Consider the following 24306-nt stretch of genomic DNA (forward strand, 5'->3'; position numbering starts at 1 on the left):
GTTCCTGTTTGCATTTAACTATAGAATTTTACCAGTCAGAGCTCGTTTTTTTTACGAGTTCCAAGATGTCGGGAACGCACTGAAGTCAGAGATTCACAGTTGTTTTGAACGCGGCACGAGTCCCGAAATGTAAAATACAATTATATGGGAAAACATTTCTTGAATGGAAGCAAACGGAACGTAACGGTGAGGGGAGGGGGTACCTGATTTTGTGCATTAGAGACTGTCGTTTTAGTTGAACAAACGTTTGGTCTAATGATTACACCGTAGGTGCACGGTACCTTTAAATCCCAGTTGAACCCCTCCTCCCCCGGCACGTCACACCAAGACACGTCATCAGTCACAACAAACATGGCGGATGCCGGTGCATCTATGACTCTAGCGACAATTTCACTGATAGGTTTCGCATTACTGGCAGGGTTTTACCTGACCACTTTAAATGCACTATGGACACTGGTCTCCGTTACTGTTACTGCCGTGTTGGTGTCCCAGTTATTGCGGAAGTTACGGAGAAGAGACGCGTTGACGGAGCGGCGTGTATGTGTGCTGGTTCTGGGGGATATCGGACGCAGCCCTCGCATGCAGTACCATGCCCTTTCACTCAGCAAACACGGCTACAGCGTAACGTTTGTTGGATTCCCTGGTAAATGAATAGATTGATTGTGTTATGTGTACAAATAAGCATGGAGCTATACTTTAATTTGTGGCCTCCCTGCTGGCCGGGTCCCAGATGTGTTTGTGCTCTTGCCAACTCGAGCTTCTTCTGACTATTCTTCTCTACTGTGACGACATGTTGTGGTTATTGTCAGGTACCAAGCCTCATCAGGATGTGATTGGAGATGAGAGGATCACAATCATCCCAATCACAGAACTTAAAGGACTCCAAGGTACTGGAACTGATCTGGAAAGGAGTTTACAGCATTTACCATTCACCATTTACCATATTTATGCCATATTACCGTATATTTATACCATATTACCATATATTTATTGATATGTATACTATATGTATACTATATAACTGTTTATGTATACTATATTACTGTATATGTATACCATATTACTGTATATGTATACTATATTACTGTATATGTATACTATATTACTGTATATGTATACTATATTACTGTATACGTATACTATATTACTGTATATGTATACTATATTACTGTATATGTATTCTATATTACTGTATATGTATACTATATTACTGTATATGTATACTATATTACTGTATATGTATACTATATTACTGTATATGTATACTATATTACTGTATATGTATACTATATCACTGTATACGTTTACTATATTACTGGTTACGTATACTATATTACTGTATATGTATACTATATTACTGTATATGTATACTATATTACTGTATATGTATACTATATTACTGTATATGTATACTATATTACTGTATATGTATACTATATTACTGTATATGTATACTATATCACTGTATATGTATTCTATATTACTGTATATGTATACTATATTACTGTATATGTATACTATATTACTGTATATGTATACTATATTACTGTATATGTATACTATATTACTGTATATGTATACTATATCACTGTATATGTTTACCATATTACTGTATATTTATACTATATTACTGTATATGTATACTATATTACTGTATATGTATTCCATATTACAGTATATTTATTTATTCCATATTACCGAATATTTATTCCATTACTAATCACTGGTTGTATAACAGTAGTTAGGTCTTGAATCTATGCCATAATATAGCCTGGTTCTGAGAGCCACTACCAGAGAGCACTGAGACGGAAATCCATCTGTCTGTCTGTTTCCAGTGGGACCTAGGATGGTGAGCTATGTTACCAAGGTGATTCTCCAGTCCCTGCAGCTTCTCCTGGTGTTATTGAAGACTGATGTCCAGTCCCATATTCTCATGCAGGTATATTTCTACAATACACTCTGCTGTGTGTGTGTGTGTGTGTGTGTGTGTGTGTGTGTCCTATATTCTCATGCAGGTATATTTCTACAATACACACTGCTGTGTGTGTGTGTGTGTGTGTGTGTGTGTCCTATATTCTCATGCAGGTATATTTCTACAATACACACTGCTGTGTGTGTGTGTGTGTGTGTGTGTCCTATATTATCATGCAGGTATTTCTACTACAATACAATAAACATAATGTAAACATTCCTACTTATTGACTGTACGAACTTACAGAAAAACCTGTGAACTTTCATTTATTCTGTTCTGTTCTGTAACCTATCATGTCATATGTCCAGAGACATCTACAGATACTGCTGTGATTTCTCCCCCAAAACAACTGTTAGGATCCTGTTTGTGTCCTGAGACATCTACAGATACTGCTGTGATTTCTCCCCAAAACAACTGTTAGGATCCTGTTTGTGTCCAGAGACATCTACAGATACTGCTGTGATTTCCCCCCAAAACAACTGGTAGGATGCTGTTTGTGTCCTGAGACATCTACAGATACTGCTGTGATTTCCCCCCAAAACAACAGTTAGGATGCTGTTAATGTGTTTTGCTTTAGTAAAGGGTGAATTTGGTTTTAATAGTGTTTATTAAGGACCTGACCTGCCATTCTATTCATTCTATTCTGTTCTATTGTATTCTATCCTACTTCTTTAAATTCTAATCTACTTCTATTCTTATTCTATTCATTCTATTCTGTTCAGTTGTACTTGTCCCCTCCCCCAGAATCCTCCAGGACTGCCCAGTATAGTGGTGACATGGCTGGTGTGTTATTGACCTCTTCCTCCCCCAGAATCCTCCAGGACTGCCCAGTATAGTGGTGACGTGGCTGGTGTGTTATTGACCTCTTCCTCCCCCAGAATCCTCCAGGACTGCCCAGTATAGTGGTGACGTGGCTGGTGTGTTATTGACCTCTTCCTCCCCCAGAATCCTCCAGGACTGCCCAGTATAGTGGTGACGTGGCTGGTGTGTTATTGACCTCTTCCTCCCCCAGAATCCTCCAGGACTGCCCAGTATAGTGGTGACGTGGCTGGTGTGTTATTGACCTCTTCCTCCCCCAGAATCCTCCAGGACTGCCCAGTATAGTGGTGACGTGGCTGGTGTGTTATTGACCTCTTCCTCCCCCAGAATCCTCCAGGACTGCCCAGTATAGTGGTGACGTGGCTGGTGTGTTATTGACCTCTTCCTCCCCCAGAATCCTCCAGGACTGCCCAGTATAGTGGTGACGTGGCTGGTGTGTTATTGACCTCTTCCTCCCCCAGAATCCTCCAGGACTGCCCAGTATAGTGGTGACGTGGCTGGTGTGTTATTGACCTCTTCCTCCCCCAGAATCCTCCAGGACTGCCCAGTATAGTGGTGACGTGGCTGGTGTGTTATTGACCTCTTCCTCCCCCAGAATCCTCCAGGACTGCCCAGTATAGTGGTGAAGTGGCTGGTGTGTTATTGACCTCTTCCTCCCCCAGAATCCTCCAGGACTGCCCAGTATAGTGGTGACATGGCTGGTGTGTGGTCTGAGAGGATCCAGGTTCATCATTGACTGGCACAACTACGGCTACACCATCATGGCCCTCTCACACGGCCCGGACCACCCCATCGTCAGGCTGGCACAGTGGTCAGTAACATCACCATGGCTGAGTCCCAAATAGATCCCTATTCAATACAGTGCATTTGGAAAGTATTCAGACCCCTTCCCCTTCTCCACATTTTGTTACATTATAGCCTTATTCTAAAATGGATTAAACACAATACCCCATAATGACATCACAATACCCCATAATGACATCACAATACCCCATAATGACATCACAATACCCCATAATGACATCACAATACCCCATAATGACATCACAATACCCCATAATGATATCACAATACCCCATAATGACATCACAATACCCCATAAGGACATCACAATACCCCATAATGATATCACAATACCCCATAATGACATCACAATACCCCATAATCATATCACAATATCCCATAATGACATCACAATACCCCATAATGACAAAGCAAAAATAGTTTTTGGGGAAAATGTTGCAAATGTACAAACAAACAAAATGTATTTACACAAGTTTTCAGACCCTTTGCTATGAGACTTGAATTTTAGATCAGGTGCATCCTGTTTCCATTGGTCATCCTTGAGATGTTTCTACAACTTGATTGGAGTCCACCTGTGGTAAATTCAATTGATTGGACATGATTTGGAAAGGCACACACCTGTCTATACAAGGTCCTACAGTTGACAGTGCATGTCCGAGCAAAAACCAAGTCATGTTGTGGTAGAAGGAATTGTCCGTAGAGCTCTGAGACATGATTGTGTCGAGGCACAGATCTGGGGAAGGGTACCATGTCTGCAGCATTGAAGGTCCCCAAGAACACAGTGGGCTCAATCATTCTTTAGTGGAAGAAGTTTGGAACAACCAAAACTCTTCCTGGCTGCCCGGCCAAACTGAGCAATCAGGGGAGAAGGGCCCTGGTCATCGAGGTGGCCAAGAACCCGATGGTCACTCTGACAGAGCTCTAGAGTTCCTCTGTGGAGATGGGACACCCTTCCAGAAGGACAACCATCTCTGTAACAAATGTGGAAAAAGTCAAGGGGTCTGAATACTTTCTGAATGTATCTACAGCTTTGCATGAACATGGTCTTCTTCAGTGGGAACTAAACGGGCAGATCAGGGAGGAACCTACCGGAATTTGTCCAATAAATTGTTGCAGACTGTTTAGCTACGGTGTGCATTAATGAATAGGACCCATGTTCCTGTCTCTGGCAGGTATGAGCAGTTGTTTGGGCGATTCTCCAGCCATAACCTTTGTGTCACCAACGCTATGAAGGAAGACCTCCAGAACAACTGGAACATCAGGTAAGGATTGTTTTACTGTCAACATCCCGTCTGTCAATCAATCCATCCGTAGATAGATAGACGTACAGACGACGGACGGACATACAGACAGACATCGATAGACGGACGGAGAGACAGACAGACGTACAGATAGACACAGATAGACGGACGGAGAGATACAGATAGACGGACGGATAGACAAACAGATGCAGTGGGGAGTCTGAATCTATCCCCCCTATCCCTATCTAACCCCTTGGTCATGACTAACCCCTTGGCCATGACTAATCCCTTAGTCATGACTAACCCCTTGGTCATGACTAACCCCTTGGCCATGACTAACCCCTTGGCCATGACTAACCCCTTGGCCATGACTAACCCCTTGGCCATGACTAATCCCTTGGTCATGACTAACCCCTTGGTCATGACTAACCCCTTGGTCTTAACTAACCCCTTGGCCATGACTAACCCCTTGGTCATGACTAATCCCACCTGTCTTATTCTCCTCCTATAGGGCGACCACATTGTATGACAAGCCACCTGCTATCTTCAAGGAGACTTCAGTAGACCTAAAGCACCAGCTGTTCATGAGGCTGGCCAAGACTATTCCTCAGTTCCAGGTCTGGTGAGTCCAGTATAGTCTGTTGATGAGGCTGGCCAAGACTATTCCTCAGTTCCAGGTCTGGTGAGTCCAGTATAGTCTGTTGATGAGGCTGGCCAAGACTATTCCTCAGTTCCGGGTCTGGTGAGTCCAGTATAGTCTGTTGATGAGGCTGGCCAAGACTATTCCTCAGTTCCGGGTCTGGTGAGTCCAGTATAGTCTGTTGATGAGGCTGGCCAAGACTATTCCTCAGTTCCGGGTCTGGTGAGTCCAGTATAGTCTGTTGATGAGGCTGGCCAAGACTATTCCTCAGTTCCGGGTCTGGTGAGTCCAGTATAGTCTGTTGATGAGGCTGGCCAAGACTATTCCTCAGTTCCAGGTCTGGTGAGTCCAGTATAGTCTGTTGATGAGGCTGGCCAAGACTATTCCTCAGTTCCGGGTCTGGTGAGTCCAGTATAGTCTGTTGATGAGGCTGGCCAAGACTATTCCTCACTAAAGTTATCCTCTTGGTTCTTGAAGGAACACAGGGCCTGTACTACAGTTATCCTCTTGGTTCTGGAGGAACACAGGTCCTGTACTACAGTTATCCTCTTGGTTCTGGAGGAACACAGGGCCTGTACTACAGTTATCCTCTTGGTTCCTGGAGGAACACAGGGCCTGTACTACAGTTATCCTCTTGGTTCTGGAGGAACACAGAGCCTGTACTACAGTTATCCTCTTGGTTCCTGGAGGAACACAGGGCCTGTACTACAGTTATCCTCTTGGTTCTGGAGGAACACAGGGCCTGTACTACAGTTATCCTCTTGGTTCCTGGAGGAACACAGGGCCTGTACTACAGTTATCCTCTTGGTTCTGGAGGAACACAGGGCCTGTACTACAGTTATCCTCTTGGTTCTGGAGGAACACAGGGCCTGTACTACAGTTATCCTCTTGGTTCCTGGAGGAACACAGGGCCTGTACTACAGTTATCCTCTTGGTTCTGGAGGAACACAGGGCCTGTACTACAGTTATCCTCTTGGTTCCTGGAGGAACACAGGGCCTGTACTACAGTTATCCTCTTGGTTCTGGAGGAACACAGGGCCTGTACTACAGTTATCCTCTTGGTTCCTGGAGGAACACAGGGCCTGTACTACAGTTATCCTCTTGGTTCCTGGAGGAACACAGGGCCTGTACTACAGTTATCCTCTTGGTTTCTGTTTATATTGGAGAGATAAAGAACTATCATAAAAATATATATTACACGATCATAGACATGTCATAACACATGTTATAACCCCTGTGTCTGTTACAGTGGTGAGCGACCTGGTGACGTGACAGAGAAAACAGCGTTTACATGTCGTGACCCCAGTGACCTTTCTGTGACTTTGACCTCAGGTCGACCTGCCCTACTGATCAGCAGCACCAGCTGGACCGGTCAGTACCCCACAGGCACAGTTTGAGTCCCAAATGGCACCCTATTCTCCATAGGGCTCTGGCCAAAAGTTGTGCACTACATAGGGAATAGGGTGCCATTTTGTAAGCAGCAGGAGACTTCATTTTATTCAGTTTAAATGGGAAGTTTTTCTGGATTTTTACCCCAATCTAAATTGTTTTTCTTACCTCGAAAGCAGTTCTAGCCTCGTCCAAACATCCTGATCGTGCGAGTTTACATTCTGTTAGGAGTCAGGTCAGGATGGGGATCAGACTAGAGCCAGATTACATTCTGTTAGGAGTCAGGTCAGGATGGGGATCAGACTAGAGCCAGATTACATTCTGTTTGGTATCAGGTCAGGATGGGGATCAGACTAGAGCCAGATTACATTCTGATTGGTATCAGGTCAGGATGGGGATCAGACTAGAGCCAGATTACATTCTGTTTGGAGTCGGGTCAGGATGGGGATCAGACTAGAGGTTTCCTGTGTTAGAGCCAGGATTGTATTTTATGTCCATGTGTTTAGTTGACACGTGTACAACGTAAGTACACACAGCTGTCAGGTGTAAACACTTGTTAGGGTGTCTCACTGTTTCCCCTGTCTTTGTTCAACAGAGGATGAGGACTTCTCCATTCTGCTGAAGGCTCTGGAAGGTAATCATTACCATCTGCAGTTGAGCCCCATTTTAAAGAGCATCCTCCCTCCCTCCCATCCATCCATCCATCCTCCCATCCATCCATCCTTCCTCCCATCCATCCATCCTTCCTCCCATCCATCCTTCCTCCCATCCATCCATCCATCCTTCCTCCCATCCATCCTTCCTCCCATCCATCCATCCTCCCATCCATCCATCCTCCCATCCATCCATCCTTCCTCCCATCCATCCTTCCTCCCATCCATCCTTCCTCCCATCCATCCATCCTTCCTCCCATCCATCCTCCCATCCATCCATCCATCCTTCCTCCCATCCATCCATCCATCCTTCCTCCCATCCTCCCATCCATCCATCCTTCCTCCCATCCATCCTCCCATCCATCCATCCATCCATCCTTCCTCCCATCCATCCTTCCTCCCATCCATCCTTCCTCCCATCCATCCTCCCATCCATCCATCCATCCATCCATCCATCCTTCCTACCATCCATCCTCCCTCCCATCCATCCTTCCTCCCATCCATCCATCCTCCCATCCATCCATCCTTCCTCCCATCCATCCATCCATCCTCCCATCCATCCTCCCTCCCTTCCATCCACCCATCCTCCCTCTGGTCAAAAGGTAGTGCACTACATGGGGAGTAGGGTGCTGTTTGGGATACAAGCCCTTGTATTAACCTTGTGTGTTTTCTCTACCAGACTACGAGGGGTTTGTGAAAGCAGGAGCCTCTCTTCCCTCGCTGGTCTGTGTCATCACAGGTAACTATAGTGTTGACAGTGTACTGCAGGTCTGTGTGGTCCAGGTAACTATAGTGTTGACAGTGTACTGCCAGTCTTTATGGTCCAGGTAACTATAGTGTTGACAGTGTACTGCAGGTCTGTGTGGTCCAGGTAACTATAGTGTTGACAGTGTACTGCCAGTCTTTATGGTCCAGGTAACTATAGTGTTGACAGTGTACTGCAGGTCTGTGTGGTCCAGGTAACTATAGTGTTGACAGTGTCCTGCAGGTCTGTGTGGTCCAGGTAACTATAGTGTTGACAGTGTACTGCAGGTCTGTGTGGTCCAGGTAACTATAGTGTTGACAGTGTACTGCAGGTCTTTACGGTCCAGGTAACTATAGTGTTGACAGTGTCCTGCTGCCAGTCTGTGTGGTCACAGGTAACTATAGTGTTGACAGTGTGCTGCAGGTCTGTGTGGTCCAGGTAACTATAGTGTTGACAGTGTACTGCAGGTCTGTGTGGTCCAGGTAACTATAGTGTTGACAGTGTACTGCAGGTCTTCATGGTCCAGGTAACTATAGTGTTGACAGTGTACTGCAGGTCTGTGTGGTCACAGGTAACTATAGTGTTGACAGTGTACTGCAGGTCTGTGTGGTCCAGGTAACTATAGTGTTGACAGTGTACTGCTGCAGGTCTGTGTGGTCCAGGTAACTATAGTGTTGACAGTGTACTGCTGCAGGTCTGTGTGGTCCAGGTAACTATAGTGTTGACAGTGTACTGCAGGTCTGTGTGGTCCAGGTAACTATAGTGTTGACAGTGTACTGCTGCAGGTCTGTGTGGTCCAGGTAACTATAGTGTTGACAGTGTGCTGCAGGTCTGTGTGGTCCAGGTAACTATAGTGTTGACAGTGTACTGCAGGTCTGTGTGGTCCAGGTAACTATAGTGTTGACAGTGTGCTGCAGGTCTGTGTGGTCCAGGTAACTATAGTGTTGACAGTGTACTGCAGGTCTGTGTGGTCACAGGTAACTATAGTGTTGACAGTGTACTGCAGGTCTGTGTGGTCCAGGTAACTATAGTGTTGACAGTGTGCTGCAGGTCTGTGTCATCACAGGTAACTATAGTGTTGACAGTGTGCTGCAGGTCTGTGTGGTCCAGGTAACTATAGTGTTGACAGTGTACTGCAGGTCTGTGTGGTCCAGGTAACTATAGTGTTGACAGTGTACTGCAGGTCTGTGTGGTCACAGGTAACTATAGTGTTGACAGTGTACTGCAGGTCTGTGTGGTCACAGGTAACTATAGTGTTGACAGTGTACTGCAGGTCTGTGCGGTCCAGGTAACTATAGTGTTGACAGTGTACTGCAGGTCTGTGTGGTCCAGGTAACTATAGTGTTGACAGTGTACTGCAGGTCTGTGTGGTCCAGGTAACTATAGTGTTGACAGTGTACTGCAGGTCTGTGTCATCACAGGTAACTATAGTGTTGACAGTGTACTGCAGGTCTGTGTGGTCCAGGTAACTATAGTGTTGACAGTGTACTGCAGGTCTGTGTGGTCCAGGTAACTATAGTGTTGACAGTGTACTGCAGGTCTGTGTGGTCCAGGTTACTATAGTGTTGACAGTGTCCTGCAGGTCTTTACGGTCCAGGTAACTATAGTGTTGACAGTGTACTGCAGGTCTTTACGGTCCAGGTAACTATAGTGTTGACAGTGTACTGCTGGCCTTTATGGTCCAGGTAACTATAGTGTTGACAGTGTACTGCAGGTCTGTGTGGTCCAGGTAACTATAGTGTTGACAGTGTACTGCAGGTCTTTACGGTCCAGGTAACTATAGTGTTGACAGTGTACTGCAGGTCTTTACGGTCCAGGTAACTATAGTGTTGACAGTGTACTGCTGGCCTTTATGGTCCAGGTAACTATAGTGTTGACAGTGTACTGCAGGTCTGTGTGGTCCAGGTAACTATAGTGTTGACAGTGTACTGCTGGCCTTTATGGTCCAGGTAACTATAGTGTTGACAGTGTACTGCAGGTCTGTGTGGTCCAGGTAACTATAGTGTTGACAGTGTACTGCTGGCCTTTATGGTCCAGGTAACTATAGTGTTGACAGTGTACTGTAGGTCTTTATGGTCCAGGTAACTATAGTGTTGACAGTGTACTGCTGCAGGTCTGTGTGGTCCAGGTAACTATAGTGTTGACAGTGTACTGCAGGTCTGTGTCATCACAGGTAACTATAGTGTTGACAGTGTGCTGCAGGTCTGTGTGGTCCAGGTAACTATAGTGTTGACAGTGTACTGCAGGTCTTTATGGTCCAGGTAACTATAGTGTTGACAGTGTACTGCAGGTCTTTACGGTCCAGGTAACTATAGTGTTGACAGTGTACTGCAGGTCTGTGTGGTCCAGGTTACTATAGTGTTGACAGTGTACTGCTGGCCTTTATGGTCCAGGTAACTATAGTGTTGACAGTGTACTGCTGCAGGTCTGTGTGGTCCAGGTAACTATAGTGTTGACAGTGTACTGCTGGCCTTTATGGTCCAGGTAACTATAGTGTTGACAGTGTACTGCAGGTCTTTACGGTCCAGGTAACTATAGTGTTGACAGTGTACTGCTGGCCTTTATGGTCCAGGTAACTATAGTGTTGACAGTGTACTGCAGGTCTGTGTGGTCCAGGTAACTATAGTGTTGACAGTGTACTGCTGGCCTTTATGGTCCAGGTAACTATAGTGTTGACAGTGTACTGCTGCAGGTCTGTGTGGTCCAGGTAACTATAGTGTTGACAGTGTACTGCAGGTCTTTACGGTCCAGGTAACTATAGTGTTGACAGTGTACTGCAGGTCTGTGTGGTCCAGGTAACTATAGTGTTGACAGTGTACTGCAGGTCTGTGTGGTCCAGGTAACTATAGTGTTGACAGTGTACTGCTGCAGGTCTGTGTGGTCCAGGTAACTATAGTGTTGACAGTGTACTGCAGGTCTTTATGGTCCAGGTAACTATAGTGTTGACAGTGTACTGCAGGTCTGTGCGGTCCAGGTAACTATAGTGTTGACAGTGTACTGCAGGTCTGTGTGGTCACAGGTAACTATAGTGTTGACAGTGTACTGCAGGTCTGTGCGGTCCAGGTAACTATAGTGTTGACAGTGTACTGCTGGTCTGTGTGGTCACAGGTAACTATAGTGTTGACAGTGTACTGCAGGTCTGTGTGGTCCAGGTAACTATAGTGTTGACAGTGTACTGCAGGTCTTTACGGTCCAGGTAACTATAGTGTTGACAGTGTACTGCAGGTCTGTGTGGTCCAGGTAACTATAGTGTTGACAGTGTACTGCAGGTCTGTGTCATCACAGGTAACTATAGTGTTGACAGTGTACTGCTGCAGGTCTGTGTGGTCCAGGTAACTATAGTGTTGACAGTGTACTGCCAGTCTGTGTCATCACAGGTAACTATAGTGTTGACAGTGTACTGTAGGTCTTTATGGTCCAGGTAACTATAGTGTTGACAGTGTACTGCAGGTCTGTGTGGTCCAGGTAACTATAGTGTTGACAGTGTACTGCTGCAGGTCTGTGTGGTCCAGGTTACTATAGTGTTGACAGTGTACTGCTGGCCTTTATGGTCCAGGTAACTATAGTGTTGACAGTGTACTGCAGGTCTGTGTGGTCCAGGTAACTATAGTGTTGACAGTGTACTGCAGGTCTGTGTGGTCACAGGTAACTATAGTGTTGACAGTGTACTGCAGGTCTGTGTGGTCCAGGTAACTATAGTGTTGACAGTGTACTGCAGGTCTGTGTGGTCACAGGTAACTATAGTGTTGACAGTGTACTGCAGGTCTGTGTGGTCCAGGTAACTATAGTGTTGACAGTGTACTGCAGGTCTGTGTCATCACAGGTAACTATAGTGTTGACAGTGTACTGCTGGTCTGTGTGGTCCAGGTAACTATAGTGTTGACAGTGTACTGCTGCAGGTCTTTACGGTCCAGGTAACTATAGTGTTGACAGTGTACTGCAGGTCTGTGTGGTCCAGGTAAATATAGTGTTGACAGTGTACTGCAGGTCTGTGTGGTCCAGGTAACTATAGTGTTGACAGTGTGCTGCGGGTCTGTGTGGTCAATCAGATCAAGTCTTTTGACCAATCAGATCAAGTCTTTTGACCAATCAGATCAAGTCTTTTTGACCAATCAGATCAAGTCTTTTGACCAATCAGATCAAGTCTTTTGACCAATCAGATCAAGTATTTTGTCCAATAATTGGGCAAAATATCAGAATTGAGCTGCCTGTGTAAACGCAGCGTTTTTTTTTTGTCAAATGCTGATGTGAAAAGGGGCCTTATGAATAAATGTGATTTGATTGAGAAGCCTCACAAAACAATGACATTATCAACTAACCTGTTGTTGCCAGATTAAACCAACTGAGAAGAACATTTACAATTCTTGTCGATCCTATACTGTTAACCCTAGATACGTGTTGTTTCAATTCCCTGTGTGTTTGTGTGAGACCAGGTAAGGGTCCTCAGAAGGACCACTACAGGAAGCTGATCGACACCCTGAGCTTTGAGCACGTGAAGATCTGTACTCCATGGCTGGAGGCAGAGGACTACCCTGTTCTGCTAGGTTAGTGTGGTCTCCCTGTCCCAGGCTCAGCAGATCTGTGTGTGTGTGTGTGTACTGATGTTCTGTATGTTCTCCCTGTCCCAGGCTCAGCAGATGTGTGTGTGTGTGTACTGATGTTCTGTATGTTCTCCCTGTCCCAGGCTCAGCAGATCTGGGTGTTTGTCTCCATAAGTCGTCCAGTGGTCTGGACCTGCCTATGAAGGTGGTGGACATGTTTGGCTGCTGTCTGCCTGTCTGTGCCATCCACTTCTACTGGTGAGACAGGACTCTTTAACAGGCACCTTCTGATACCATGTCCACACACACTGTCTGTGCTGTCACCTTCTACTGCTGAGGGAATACTCTAAACCCTGGGTCACCTTCTACTGCTGAGGGAGTACTCTAAACCCTGGGTCACCAGTCACCTTCTACTGCTGAGGGAGTACTCTAAACCCTGGGTCACCAGTCACCTTCTACTGCTGAGGGAGTACTCTAAACCCTGGGTCACCTTCTACTGCTGAGGGAATACTCTAAACCCTGGGTCACCTTCTACTGCTGAGGGAGTACTCTAAACCCTGGGTCACCTTCTACTGCTGAGGGAGTACTCTAAACCCTGGGTCACCTTCTACTGCTGAGGGAATACTCTAAACCCTGGGTCACCTTCTACTGCTGAGGGAATACTCTAAACCCTGGGTCACCAGTCACCTTCTACTGCTGAGGGAGTACTCTAAACCCTGGGTCACCTTCTACTGCTGAGGGAATACTCTAAACCCTGGGTCACCTTCTACTGCTGAGGGAATACTCTAAACCCTGGGTCACCTTCTACTGCTGAGGGAGTACTCTAAACCCTGGGTCACCAGTCACCTTCTACTGCTGAGGGAATACTCTAAACCCTGGGTCACCTTCTACTGCTGAGGGAGTACTCTAAACCCTGGGTCACCAGTCACCTTCTACTGCTGAGGGAGTACTCTAAACCCTGGGTCACCAGTCACCTTCTACTGCTGAGGGAGTACTCTAAACCCTGGGTCACCAGTCACCCTCTACTGCTGAGGGAGTACTCTAAACCCTGGGTCAACAGTCACCTTCTACCCCCATGCAGAGAGGCTATGTGCTGATCTGATCTGTTTTGGACTGAGTTTCCTGTGCTGTGTTTAATGTGGATCTAACTCAGTTATATTCTCCTGTGTTGTCAGTCTCTCTGTTATATTCTCCTGTGTTGTCAGTCTCTCTGTTATATTCTCCTGTGTTGTCAGTCTCTCTGTTATATTCTCCTGTGTTGTCAGTCTCTCTGTTATATTCTCCTGTTGTCAGTCTCTGTTGTTAACCCTGTTATATTCTCCTCTGTAGTCTACATGAGCTGGTGAAACACGAGGAGAACGGGTTGATCTTCAAAGACTCTGAGGAACTATCTGGACAGCTCAAGGTACAGTCATATACTACTACTGTTCAGCTGAGGAACTTTCTGGACAGCTCAAGGTACAGTCATATACTACTACTGTTCAGCTGAGGAGACACAGAAACCCCTGATTTATACCACATCACTTCCCAGTGGTATGATCCTGTCAACTGCCATCTTTTCTAAAGTATATTCTGTCTTATCTGACTGTAACCCGTTCCTGTGACAGTGGTATATGGTCTGATATACACATGGCTGTTTTAGACAGGATCCAATCTACCCGTTTTATAAAACCTGTGTTGTGTCTCTCCAGTCTCTTCTGTGGGACTTCCCTGGTTGTGAGGATGAGGGCAAACTGGGTCAGTTCAGGAGGAACCTCCGGGCCAGTGGGGGGCAGCGGTGGGACCAGAACTGGGACCAGAACGTCCTGCCTCTCCTCACTGCACCCTGACTCCCCTGTTAGACAGACCTCTTTACAGCAGCTGACTCATCCCCTCTCTACATCTTCGCTCCGTCTCAAACCCACTTCTTGAGCCTCCAATCTTGAACATTTTAACAGACGCTCTTATCCAGAACGACTTACAGGAGAAATTAGGGTTAAGTGCTTTGTTCAAGGGAACATCTACAGATGTTTCACCTAGACTGCTCGGGGATTCAAACCAGCGACTTTTAGGTTTCTGGCCCAATCCTCTTAACCGCTAGGCTACCTGCTCTGAACCGCTAGGCTACCTGCTCTGAACCACTAGGCTACCTGCTCTGAACCGCTAGGCTACCTGCTCTGAACCGCTAGGCTACCTGCTCTGAACCGCTAGGCTCCCTGCTCTGAACCGCTAGGCTACCTGCCCTGAACCGCTAGGCTACCTGCCCTGAACCGCTAGGCTACCTGCCCTGAACCGCTAGGCTACCTGCCCTGAACCATTAGGCTACCTGCTCTGAACCGCTAGGCTACCTGCTACCAACTGCCACATGGTCCACTTTGAGGACCTGTCGGAAAGAGAGATTGTTACATCAGGCTAGTCTTTCCTCTGCTCTCTCTCTCTCCCCATTTCTCTCTCTACTTCTGTGGATCTCTTCATTCCAGGCCGTTTTGATTCTCCTCTTAAACAACACGGGGCGGCAGGGTAGCCTAGTGGTTAGAGCGTTGGACTAGTAACCGGAAGGTTGCAAGTTCAAACCCCCGAGCTGACAAGGTACAAATCTGTCGCTCTGCCCCTGAACAAGGCAGTTAACCCACTCATTGAAAATAAGAATTTGTTCTTACCTAGTGAAATAAAGGTTTAAATTAAAAAAATGTATAAATGGGATATTTTCCACACAATGTAAATATTTTGATGTAAATAAAGACTTTATTACACAGTAATACACATCTGGTTCTGGCTTGGTCTCATATTGTGTGCATCCCAAATGGCACCCTATTCCCTATGTAGTGCACTACTTTTGACCACAGCCCTATGGACCCTGGTCAAAAGTAGTGCACTTACAATGGGAATAGGATGCTATTATTATATGTAGAGTTTGATCATCTCTATGGTGGCTTGTCTGTTGTAAAAGAACACATGGGTCACTGGTCCTGTCATGACCTCATGTTGGATTCCAGAACTTTCTGTGGGAGAGAAAAACAAAGGAGAAATTATAGATCCATCAGTTTCAGATGTGTAGAATTATAGACCCATCAGTTTCAGATGTGTATAATTATAGATCCATCAGTTTCAGATGTGTATAATTATAGATCCATCAGTTTCAGATGTGTACAATTATAGATCCATCAGGAAAGGAATTCATCCAAGGCTATAGGATTAGATCTCTCCAGACCAGTGGAGATGGACTAGATCAATCACATGTATTTATAAAGCCCTTATTGACATCGGTAGTCACCTAGAACTTCACTGTAACCCGACATACAAGGTGACGAGGCCACTTGAAGACTATTGAGATTCATCCTCTACAGTATCTATAAGGTTGGAGAGTCTCCTCACTCAGCTGTTCTTTGAAGCAGTTGGTTTACTACTAATGAAAGCTTTACAAGTTTAATGTATTTTCATTAGTTCTCTCAAAGCTCTAGGTTTAGTACTGACCTAGCTGGTGTCTAAAACTGCTGTATGTGTCGGGGTTTCTGATGGTGGAGGAGATGTAGACATCAGGAGGGCTGCCATTGGCCGAACACCTCAGGATCTTAGAGAGAAGCTTCACCAGACAGCCAATGATATCTGGATCGTAAACTACGTCTATAACACAGGAAACAACAGGACATGTTAGCTGACAACAATAGAATTAGGAAACAACAGGATGTGTCAGCTGACAGAATTAGGAAACACATTTGATCCCTCACCAGCACCCGGGGGGCTGTTCCAGAAAGCTGGACCAGGTAACTACCAGGTAACAGCCAGGTAACTGCCAGGTAACTGCCAGGTAACTGCCAGGTAACTATCAGGTAACTTAACATCCAGGTAACTGCCAGGTAACTGCCAGGTAACTATCAGGTAACAGCCAGGTAACAGCCAGGTAACTGCCAGGTAACTGCCAGGTAACTATCAGGTAACAGCCAGGTAACTGCCAGGTAACTGGCTAACTAATAATATATTTTGAGAAATATATACTTGTTGTTGTAATTAAAGGCTGTATTCAATCCATATCGCCAAAGCATCGCAGGAGATCAGCCTACAAATGTAAAGGTGATTTCTGACTGAGTTGACATATGCCGTGTTTATTGTGAAGGAAGTCTCGACAGAGGGAACATTACCTTTAAAGAGGATCTTCAGCTTTACGGATTGAATAGAATAGAGCCAGGCCATGTTCCTACCTGCAGCGATGACCGTGGCGGCTCCGATCTCTCTCAGCTGCTTCTCTGTCACCTCCTCCCAGTCCAGATGCTCCACACTCACTCTGGGAGAGTTCTGGTTGTCCAGCCCATTGAGCTGGACGTTGTCCCTCAGTCTATGTAGAACGCTGAGGTGACAGTCACTGAACACGTAGCTGGAGGGTCTGCAGGACCTACACACTGCTATACCAGTCAACCCTACACCACTGCCCAGCTCTAGGACTGTCCTGTAGGAGAGAGCAGAGACAGGACTCACACACAGGGAGAGGACACACACACACACACACACACACGGAGAGGATACACACACACACACACACACACACAGGGAGAGGACACACACACACACAGGGAGAGGACACTCACTCACACACACACACACACACACACACAAGGACACACACACACAGGGAGAGGACACTCACAATAAACACACACCAGATTGAGATTACGAGTAGTAACCACAGTATGAGTTGTAGACAGAACACAATGACAGAACACACACAGTAGTGTACCAACCTATCAGTGAAGAGGTGTGTGTTCTCCAGACAGAACACACACAGTAGTGTACCAACCTATCAGTGAAGAGGTGTGTGTTCTCCAGACGGAACACACACCGTAGTGTACCAACCTATCAGTGAAGAGGTGTGTGTTCTCCAGACAGAACACAATGACAGAACACACACAGTAGTGTACCAACCTATCAGTGAAGAGGTGTGTGTTCTCCAGAGCCCATTCAGCGAGGTAAAGAGCTGCCTCCCATGTGACCAGGCCTGTAGTTCCTTCAGAGATCACAGCTGTACTCTCTGATAGACTCACTGCCTCTCCACACGGCTACACACACACACACACACACACACACACACGTACGGTAAATATTAAAATTAATATTTAATTAAAGTAATATTGAATTTAATAATAATTGTATTATTTTAAAGGATAAAATAGAGGTGTGGCTCGGCTGGTAGAGCGTGGTGCTTGCAACGCCAGGGTTGTGGGTTCAATTCCCACGGGGGACCAGTACAAAAACAATGTATTCACTCACTACTGGAAGTTGTTCAGGATAAGAGCGTCTGCAGAAAATGTAGACTACAGCTTCTGTTAAATACAGTGTGGTGTGTGTGTAGTACCAGTAAATAGCTCTTGTAGCACTCTGTCCCCTCCTCTACCCCCAGGACTTCACCCAGTGCATCATAGAGCTCATCCAGGGGCTCCTTCCCACTGGCTTCATGCTGCACACAGGGAAGAGAAGCATCACATTACTGTTGTTTGCTTTAATAATATAGTTATACTGTATTGTATTCATGTGAAACGTGTAAGAATTGCCTTTTTAAAATGCACCAGTACAAGAGTGAACAATTTTCTGACAGAATGATACCAGACAAAAAATATATCAGAACTCACCCTTTTGATGAGCCGAGACAGAAACAGTCTCCTATATCTTACTGAGGGAGGATGTTTACAGCACAGTGGATGAAGGCATGTCTGGAAACAGGTGACAATAGTAATTGTTAGTGTGGTTTCCAACTCGGTAATCCAATGTACTGTTTCTATATATTTAACTAAATAGGTGTGACATTTAAAAAAAAATAATGCTTTTGACAGGCAATACCTGCTTTAGAATGTCTAGAATAATTTCTGATGAGCTGTCGTTCTCGAGCTCCCTTTCAAGGAACTGTAGAAAACAACAACAAATTATGTTATATCTGTATTCATGTCTTACTCTTCCTAAACAATAAAAAATAAAGAAATACATTTAATTTATGACGCAGACCCTACAGTACAACATGCAAGCAGCCCCGCTACTTACATTCCATGGGAAATTTGGCAGTTGACCCATAGTGAAAAAGGAGACTTTAAAGTCATATATAACGTCTGCTCTATTCCTTGTGCACGTGACTTTGGTTTTGTCGGTCTGATCCTTAGACAGATACATTTCGTTAATTTTAAACCAGCCGAGAATTGAATTACACTAAACCACAGGCTGGCCACGTGTTTCCCTGAGTTTGTTGTCTTCCTCTTTTACCCAAGAAGCACTCCTCCTGTCGCAATGCCTGATGGTCAATGTAGTATAATCATGACAGACAGTAACGTGATAAGGGATACATCTTTTTTTTTTTTAAAGAAAGTACAAATGAGAAAACCTTTACAATGAGATGAGAACTGTATGTTATTTCCCAATAGAACATGTATCTGTGGGCCTACTGTTCTCAGTGCAACCCTTGAAGTTGATACAAGTCTACTGTTTGAGACCACTCCCCTTGTCTGTGTTATCTCTGCCTCCACAACTGTCATCCCAAATAAATGAAGCACCCAAAATGTGCCAGATTACGATAATGTAGCCTACTAAAGCTGCACAAGGACATAGCTATTCTTCTGAAATGTGACTTTCTTTGACATTTCAGGTGGAATTAAGATCTCGTCAAAATGAACAAGCTGTGTGCACAAGGGTGTAAGATATTATGGACAGTGGATGTGGGTTACTTATAATATCTACTTGTCTAAAGCTTTTTTCAGCCCGCTCTTTTCCTGCAGTGTCATTCAGAGAAGATAACACCTCTACAGTTGTTCTTCATTCAACAGAATGACCTCAAACAGCAAACAACACGTCTGAACATTGAAGGTCAGAAATGTCATTTCGATGGTGATGTTTTCAAATTTTGTAATACTATATTCAAATTGATATTATGGCTGCCTTATTGAGTCGAAATTAAATTCGATGTTTGATTAGAATCGTTTTGGTAATAATGAAAAATGTGTCCTTTTCAACTGGCAGAAATGGATGGGATATTTTTTTAAAGAATATTCAGTGGTAGTGGAATTCAGTGGCCATAATAAAGTGTAGTATTTTATGATTATATTTGATATTATTAGGCTAAATATCAAGCTTTTTGTTGTGGCTGGAAGTGACTATCAAACAGAGGGTTTAGTTCAGATTATTCACAGAACTGCTACATCATCTCATCCAGCAATCCACCGGAACTCTTGTTACTGCAATGATATTCCAACCGGAGCGTAAATGTTGACGGTCTATCAACAACAAAGATGGCTACCAACAGACGCTAACTTAAATTTAACAATTGAAGGGTAAATCATGTAACGGTACGATCCCAAATCTGTTTGAAACGGTATTGACAGCATATTGACAAAAGCAGATTTCCTTCGAATAGAAATAAACAACCCTACAGGTATGGAATATTTGATATTATTTGCCGAAATGTTGTTAACTAGCTGAAGACGGATTTAGTCGTTACTAAGTTAGCTAACGTAAGCTAATGTCTGTCTCTTTGCACTGTGCGCCCAGTGTGGATAACTGCCTGCAGAATATATTATCACTGACATTGAAGATATGCATCACATCAGAGAGGAATACAGAAACTATTGTTGATTGCTGTTGATTTTATTTTGACAACGGATAACGATACGATACGGGTGTCGCACAGCTTCCGACGCTGGCTGGAGTGTGCACTAACTTCGATTAGGGCCTATCTGTGCTCATTTAATAAAAATAAGCGTCTCACTTTGTCTCAAACGTATACTGCAAAAAAGTCGATTAATGCCCAAAATAGTTTGAAATGTTATATTAACATGTAACGTAGTATAGGCAGCAATAGTGCTGTTATAGATGTGACGGGAAACTAAAGCACGACAGCCAAATCAATAGTTAAACCCACAGGCATGGTTGTCATGGACACGAATGCAAGGCTCAATATTCTGAAGGACACGAAGAGGGCAGCAGTGGACAAAGGCAACGGAACTCCACTGAAGCGGCCCGACAATGATTCATTTGAGTTGACTAACAAACAGCTGGTCCTGATTGCTGAATTGAAATGTCTGCTAACAGTTGGAGTGAGTCACTTTGACAACCCTCCTGATTCTGGGTCATGTTTATTAAACAACATCGGCTCACACCACACGAGGACATTCACAATGTGACAAGATGAAACACTGGTATACACAGTATAACTAAACTATATACAGACCTTAACTATGTTACTTCTTTTTGGGGGAACTAGTGTAGGTGGGTAATGGGTACTAATTATTGGTAACTAGTATAGCTGGGTATACTAATTATTGGTAACTAGTATAGCTGGGTAATGGGTATACTAATTATTAGTAACTAGTGTAGCTGGGTAATGGGTATACTAATTATTAGTAACTAGTGTAGCTGGGTAATGGGTATACTAATTATTAGTAACTTGTGTAGCTGGGTAATGGGTACTGATTATTAGTAACTAGTGTAGCTGGGTAATGGGTACTGATTATTGGTAACTAGTGTAGCTGGGTAATGGGTACTGATTATTGGTAACTAGTGTAGCTGGGTAATGGGTATGCTAATTATTTCTAACTTCACAAAATGTTTCTCCATTCTGCAGGTATCTGAAGACACTAGGCTAACCTGTGATCACCTACCCCAGGAGGTTAGACTGAAGGAGCGTGCCTGACCTCTGACCCCTGACCTCCAGTCCCACCATGGTGCTGAAGATATTCTTCCCTCAGTGCTGTAACAAGGCAGACAGTGGGCTGCTTGTGGGGCGATGGATCCCAGGACAGAACTCAGCCGTGGTGCTAGCTGTTATCCACTACCCCTTCATCCCTGGACAGGTCAAGCAGTACATCCACCAGGTAGAGTGTGTGCGTGTGTGTATCAGTCAGTGTGTGTGTGTCAGTCAGTGTGTGTGTGTCAGTCAGTGTATCAGTCAGTGTGTGTGTATCAGTCAGTGTGTGTGTATCAGTCAGTGTGTGTGTATCAGTCAGTGTGTGTGTATCAGTCAGTGTGTGTGTGTATCAGTCAGTGTGTGTGTGTATCAGTCAGTGTGTGTGTGTATCAGTCAGTGTGTGTGTATCAGTCAGCGTGTGTGTATCAGTCAGCGTGTGTGTATCAGTCAGCGTGTGTGTATCAGTCAGCGTGTGTGTATCAGTCAGCGTGTGTGTGTCAGTCAGTGTGTATCCGGGGCGGCAGGTAGCCTAATGGTTAGAGGGGCGGGTCAGTAACTGAAAGGTTGCTGGATCGAATCCCAGAGCTGACAAGGTGAAAATCTGTCGTTCTGCCCCTGAACAAGGCAGTTAACCCATTGTTCCCAGGCCGTCATTGTAAATAAGAATGTGTTCTTAACTGACCTGCCTAGTTAAATAAATGTTAAATATGAATATACATATATTTTTAAATCTGTCAGTCAGTGTGTAGCTGTCAGTCACCCAATACCCCTTCATCTCTTGTCAGGTCAAACAGTACATACAGCAGGTAGAGAGTGTGTGTGTTTTAACCTTCCTGTCCTCTCCCTGGTTCAGATGGTACATACAGCAGGTAGAGAGTTTGTGTGTTTTAACCTTCCTGTCCTCTCCCTGGTCCAGATGCGTGGCCAGAGTGGGGTGGATCTGACGGTGCTGGGCTCGTGGAGCATGCCCAAGGAGGGCCAGGAGGGCATGGAGAGTTTCCTCAGGGACCTCAGCACCATCTTCCCCCAGGGACAGTGGCTCCAGCTCAGTAGAGAGATGGGCAAGATAGGCTTCAGGTGTCACGTCCTCACAAGGGACCCGAGTAAGTCTCCGTTTGCATCCCAAGTGGCCCCTATTGTTCCCTATATACGACGCTACTGGTCAAAAGTAGTGCACTATGTAGGGAATAGTGTGTCATAGAGTTCTGGTCAAAAGTAGTGCACTATGTAGGGAATAGGGTGCCATAGAGCTCTGGTCTAAAGTAGTGCATTATGTAGGGAATAGGGTGTCATAGAGTTCTGGTCTAAAGTAGTGCACTATGTAGGGAATAGTGTGTCATAGAGCTCTGGTCTAAAGTAGTGCACTATGTAGGGAATAGGGTGTCATAGAGTTCTGGTCTAAAGTAGTGCACTATGTAGGGAATAGGGTGTCATAGAGTTCTGGTCTAAAGTAGTGCACTATGTAGGGAATAGTGTGTCATAGAGCTTTGGTCTAAAGTAGTGCACTATGTAGGGAATAGGGTGTCATAGAGTTCTGGTCTAAAGTAGTGCACTATGTAGGGAATAGGGTGTCATAGAGTTCTGGTCTAAAGTAGTGCACTATGTAGGGAATAGTGTGTCATAGAGCTCTGGTCTAAAGTAGTGCACTATGTAGGGAATAGGGTGTCATAGAGCTCTGGTCTAAAGTAGTGCACTATGTAGGGAATAGGGTGTCATAGAGTTCTGGTCTAAAGTAGTGCACTATGTAGGGAATAGGGTGTCATAGAGTTCTGGTCTAAAGTAGTGCACTATGTAGGGAATAGTGTGTCATAGAGCTCTGGTCTAAAGTAGTGCACTATGTAGGGAATAGGGTGTCATAGAGCTCTGGTCTAAAGTAGTGCACTATGTAGGGAATAGGGTGTCATAGAGCTCTGGTCTAAAGTAGTGCACTATGTAGGGAATAGGGTGTCATAGAGCTCTGGTCTAAAGTAGTGCACTATGTAGGGAATAGTGTGTCATAGAGCTCTGGTCTAAAGTAGTGCACTATGTAGGGAATAGTGTGTCATAGAGCTCTGGTCTATAGTAGTGCACTATGTAGGGAATAGGGTGTTATTTGGGATGCAAACTTTGTAACAACATTAAAGGTGTTTTGATTCGGAGACCACTCTCTTTGGAGATCAACTGTTGATATCGAATTATTGACGGAATGGCTTTCTGTCTATAGACAGACTGTGTTCTCACACTGAAATGAATGTTCTGTCTGTAGACGTGCATCACTGTTTTCTCACACTGAAATGCATGTTCTGTCTATAGACGTGCATCACTGTGTTCTCACACTGAAATGAATGTTCTGTCTATAGACGTGCATCACTGCATCACTGTTTTCTCATAGCAAAAGTAAGTTAACAAGAGTTTGTAAATTAGATAGCTTAATTCACTCTGATCTTTTTAATTCCTAGAGACACAGATATCTGTATATTTAATCAAAAGGCGGATATTTCTGTTGTTATCATCATGCAGTGCATCTCTAATAAAATGTCCCTCTGCCCCTGCCGTAGATGGGAAGCTGATACAACAGGAAAAGGAGCTGAAAGAGGATGGTGGTGGAGAGAAAGGAGGAACAAAGAGAGGAGGAGGAGAGAAGAAAGGAGAAGAGAATAAAGTAGAGGGAGAGGAAGGAGGAGGAGAGAAGGACAAGGTGATCTTTATCCACTATGAACAGAGGAAGGTCATGCTGTCTCAGCTGCACCCCATAGACAACGGGGTTCCAGACCCTCAAACGGAGTCACAACTACCACAGGTGAGGACGTGGACTCACAGCCTGATTTACATGACGATGTTGTTGCTCATTAAACACAGGGGTTTTCTATCCTCTCCTGTGTTGTTTA

The 24306-nt window shown here is 44.8% G+C and overlaps 3 protein-coding genes and 1 long non-coding RNA gene across 11 annotated transcripts in view; 3 read left to right on the forward strand and 1 right to left on the reverse strand.

Moving 5' to 3' along the window:
• Positions 1–329: 329 nt before the first annotated feature.
• LOC110512418 (chitobiosyldiphosphodolichol beta-mannosyltransferase-like) lies at positions 330–15430 on the forward strand. The gene is made up of 13 exons (XM_036939380.1): positions 330–643; positions 810–887; positions 1836–1939; positions 3454–3602; positions 4768–4857; positions 5348–5458; positions 6726–6847; positions 7461–7499; positions 8198–8257; positions 12697–12807; positions 12948–13062; positions 14134–14209; positions 14496–15430. The coding sequence occupies exons 1-13, from the start codon at positions 352–354 to the stop codon at positions 14631–14633; spliced, it is 1485 nt and encodes a 494-aa protein (XP_036795275.1). The 5' UTR covers positions 330–351; the 3' UTR covers positions 14634–15430.
• LOC118937803 lies at positions 9199–12690 on the forward strand. 4 transcript variants are annotated; one of them, XR_005035249.1, is made up of 4 exons: positions 9199–10021; positions 10377–10420; positions 10466–11863; positions 12178–12690. It is a non-coding gene; the product is annotated as an uncharacterized LOC118937803 (long non-coding RNA). The 4 variants fall into 4 exon arrangements; XR_005035250.1 differs by adding an exon at positions 11893–11937 and having other exon boundaries at positions 9199–11532; positions 11714–11760; positions 12163–12178; XR_005035247.1 differs by having other exon boundaries at positions 9199–11532; positions 11581–11863.
• A 74-nt stretch (positions 15431–15504) lies between the features above and the next one.
• eef2kmt (eukaryotic elongation factor 2 lysine methyltransferase) lies at positions 15505–19202 on the reverse strand. The gene is made up of 8 exons (XM_036939381.1): positions 18811–19202; positions 18613–18675; positions 18405–18485; positions 18131–18232; positions 17701–17834; positions 16983–17227; positions 16258–16407; positions 15505–15785 (listed from the first exon to the last, which is right to left on the reverse strand). Exons 1-8 carry the CDS (start codon positions 18934–18936, stop codon positions 15685–15687), a joined length of 1002 nt encoding a protein of 333 aa, XP_036795276.1. The 5' UTR covers positions 18937–19202; the 3' UTR covers positions 15505–15684.
• Positions 19203–19288: 86 nt separating this feature from the next.
• Positions 19289–24306, forward strand: part of LOC110494405 (phosphatidylinositol glycan anchor biosynthesis, class Q) — a 33249-nt gene continuing 28231 nt past the window's right edge. For 2 of the 5 annotated variants that reach the window (XM_036939374.1, XM_036939378.1), the window contains exons 1-4: positions 19981–20188; positions 21377–21626; positions 22356–22542; positions 23977–24218. In XM_036939374.1, coding sequence (XP_036795269.1) covers positions 21474–21626; positions 22356–22542; positions 23977–24218 — 582 coding nt within the window. In that variant the 5' untranslated portion in view covers positions 19981–20188; positions 21377–21473. Of the gene's footprint in view, positions 19624–19980; positions 20189–20821; positions 20952–21376; positions 21627–22355; positions 22543–23976; positions 24219–24306 lie in introns of those variants that run through there. The other 3 variants (XM_036939377.1, XM_036939376.1, XM_036939375.1) reach the window with 3 other exon arrangements.

Source organism: Oncorhynchus mykiss, chromosome 12, assembly GCF_013265735.2.
Source record: "Oncorhynchus mykiss isolate Arlee chromosome 12, USDA_OmykA_1.1, whole genome shotgun sequence".
Classification (NCBI taxonomy): domain Eukaryota; kingdom Metazoa; phylum Chordata; class Actinopteri; order Salmoniformes; family Salmonidae; genus Oncorhynchus; species Oncorhynchus mykiss.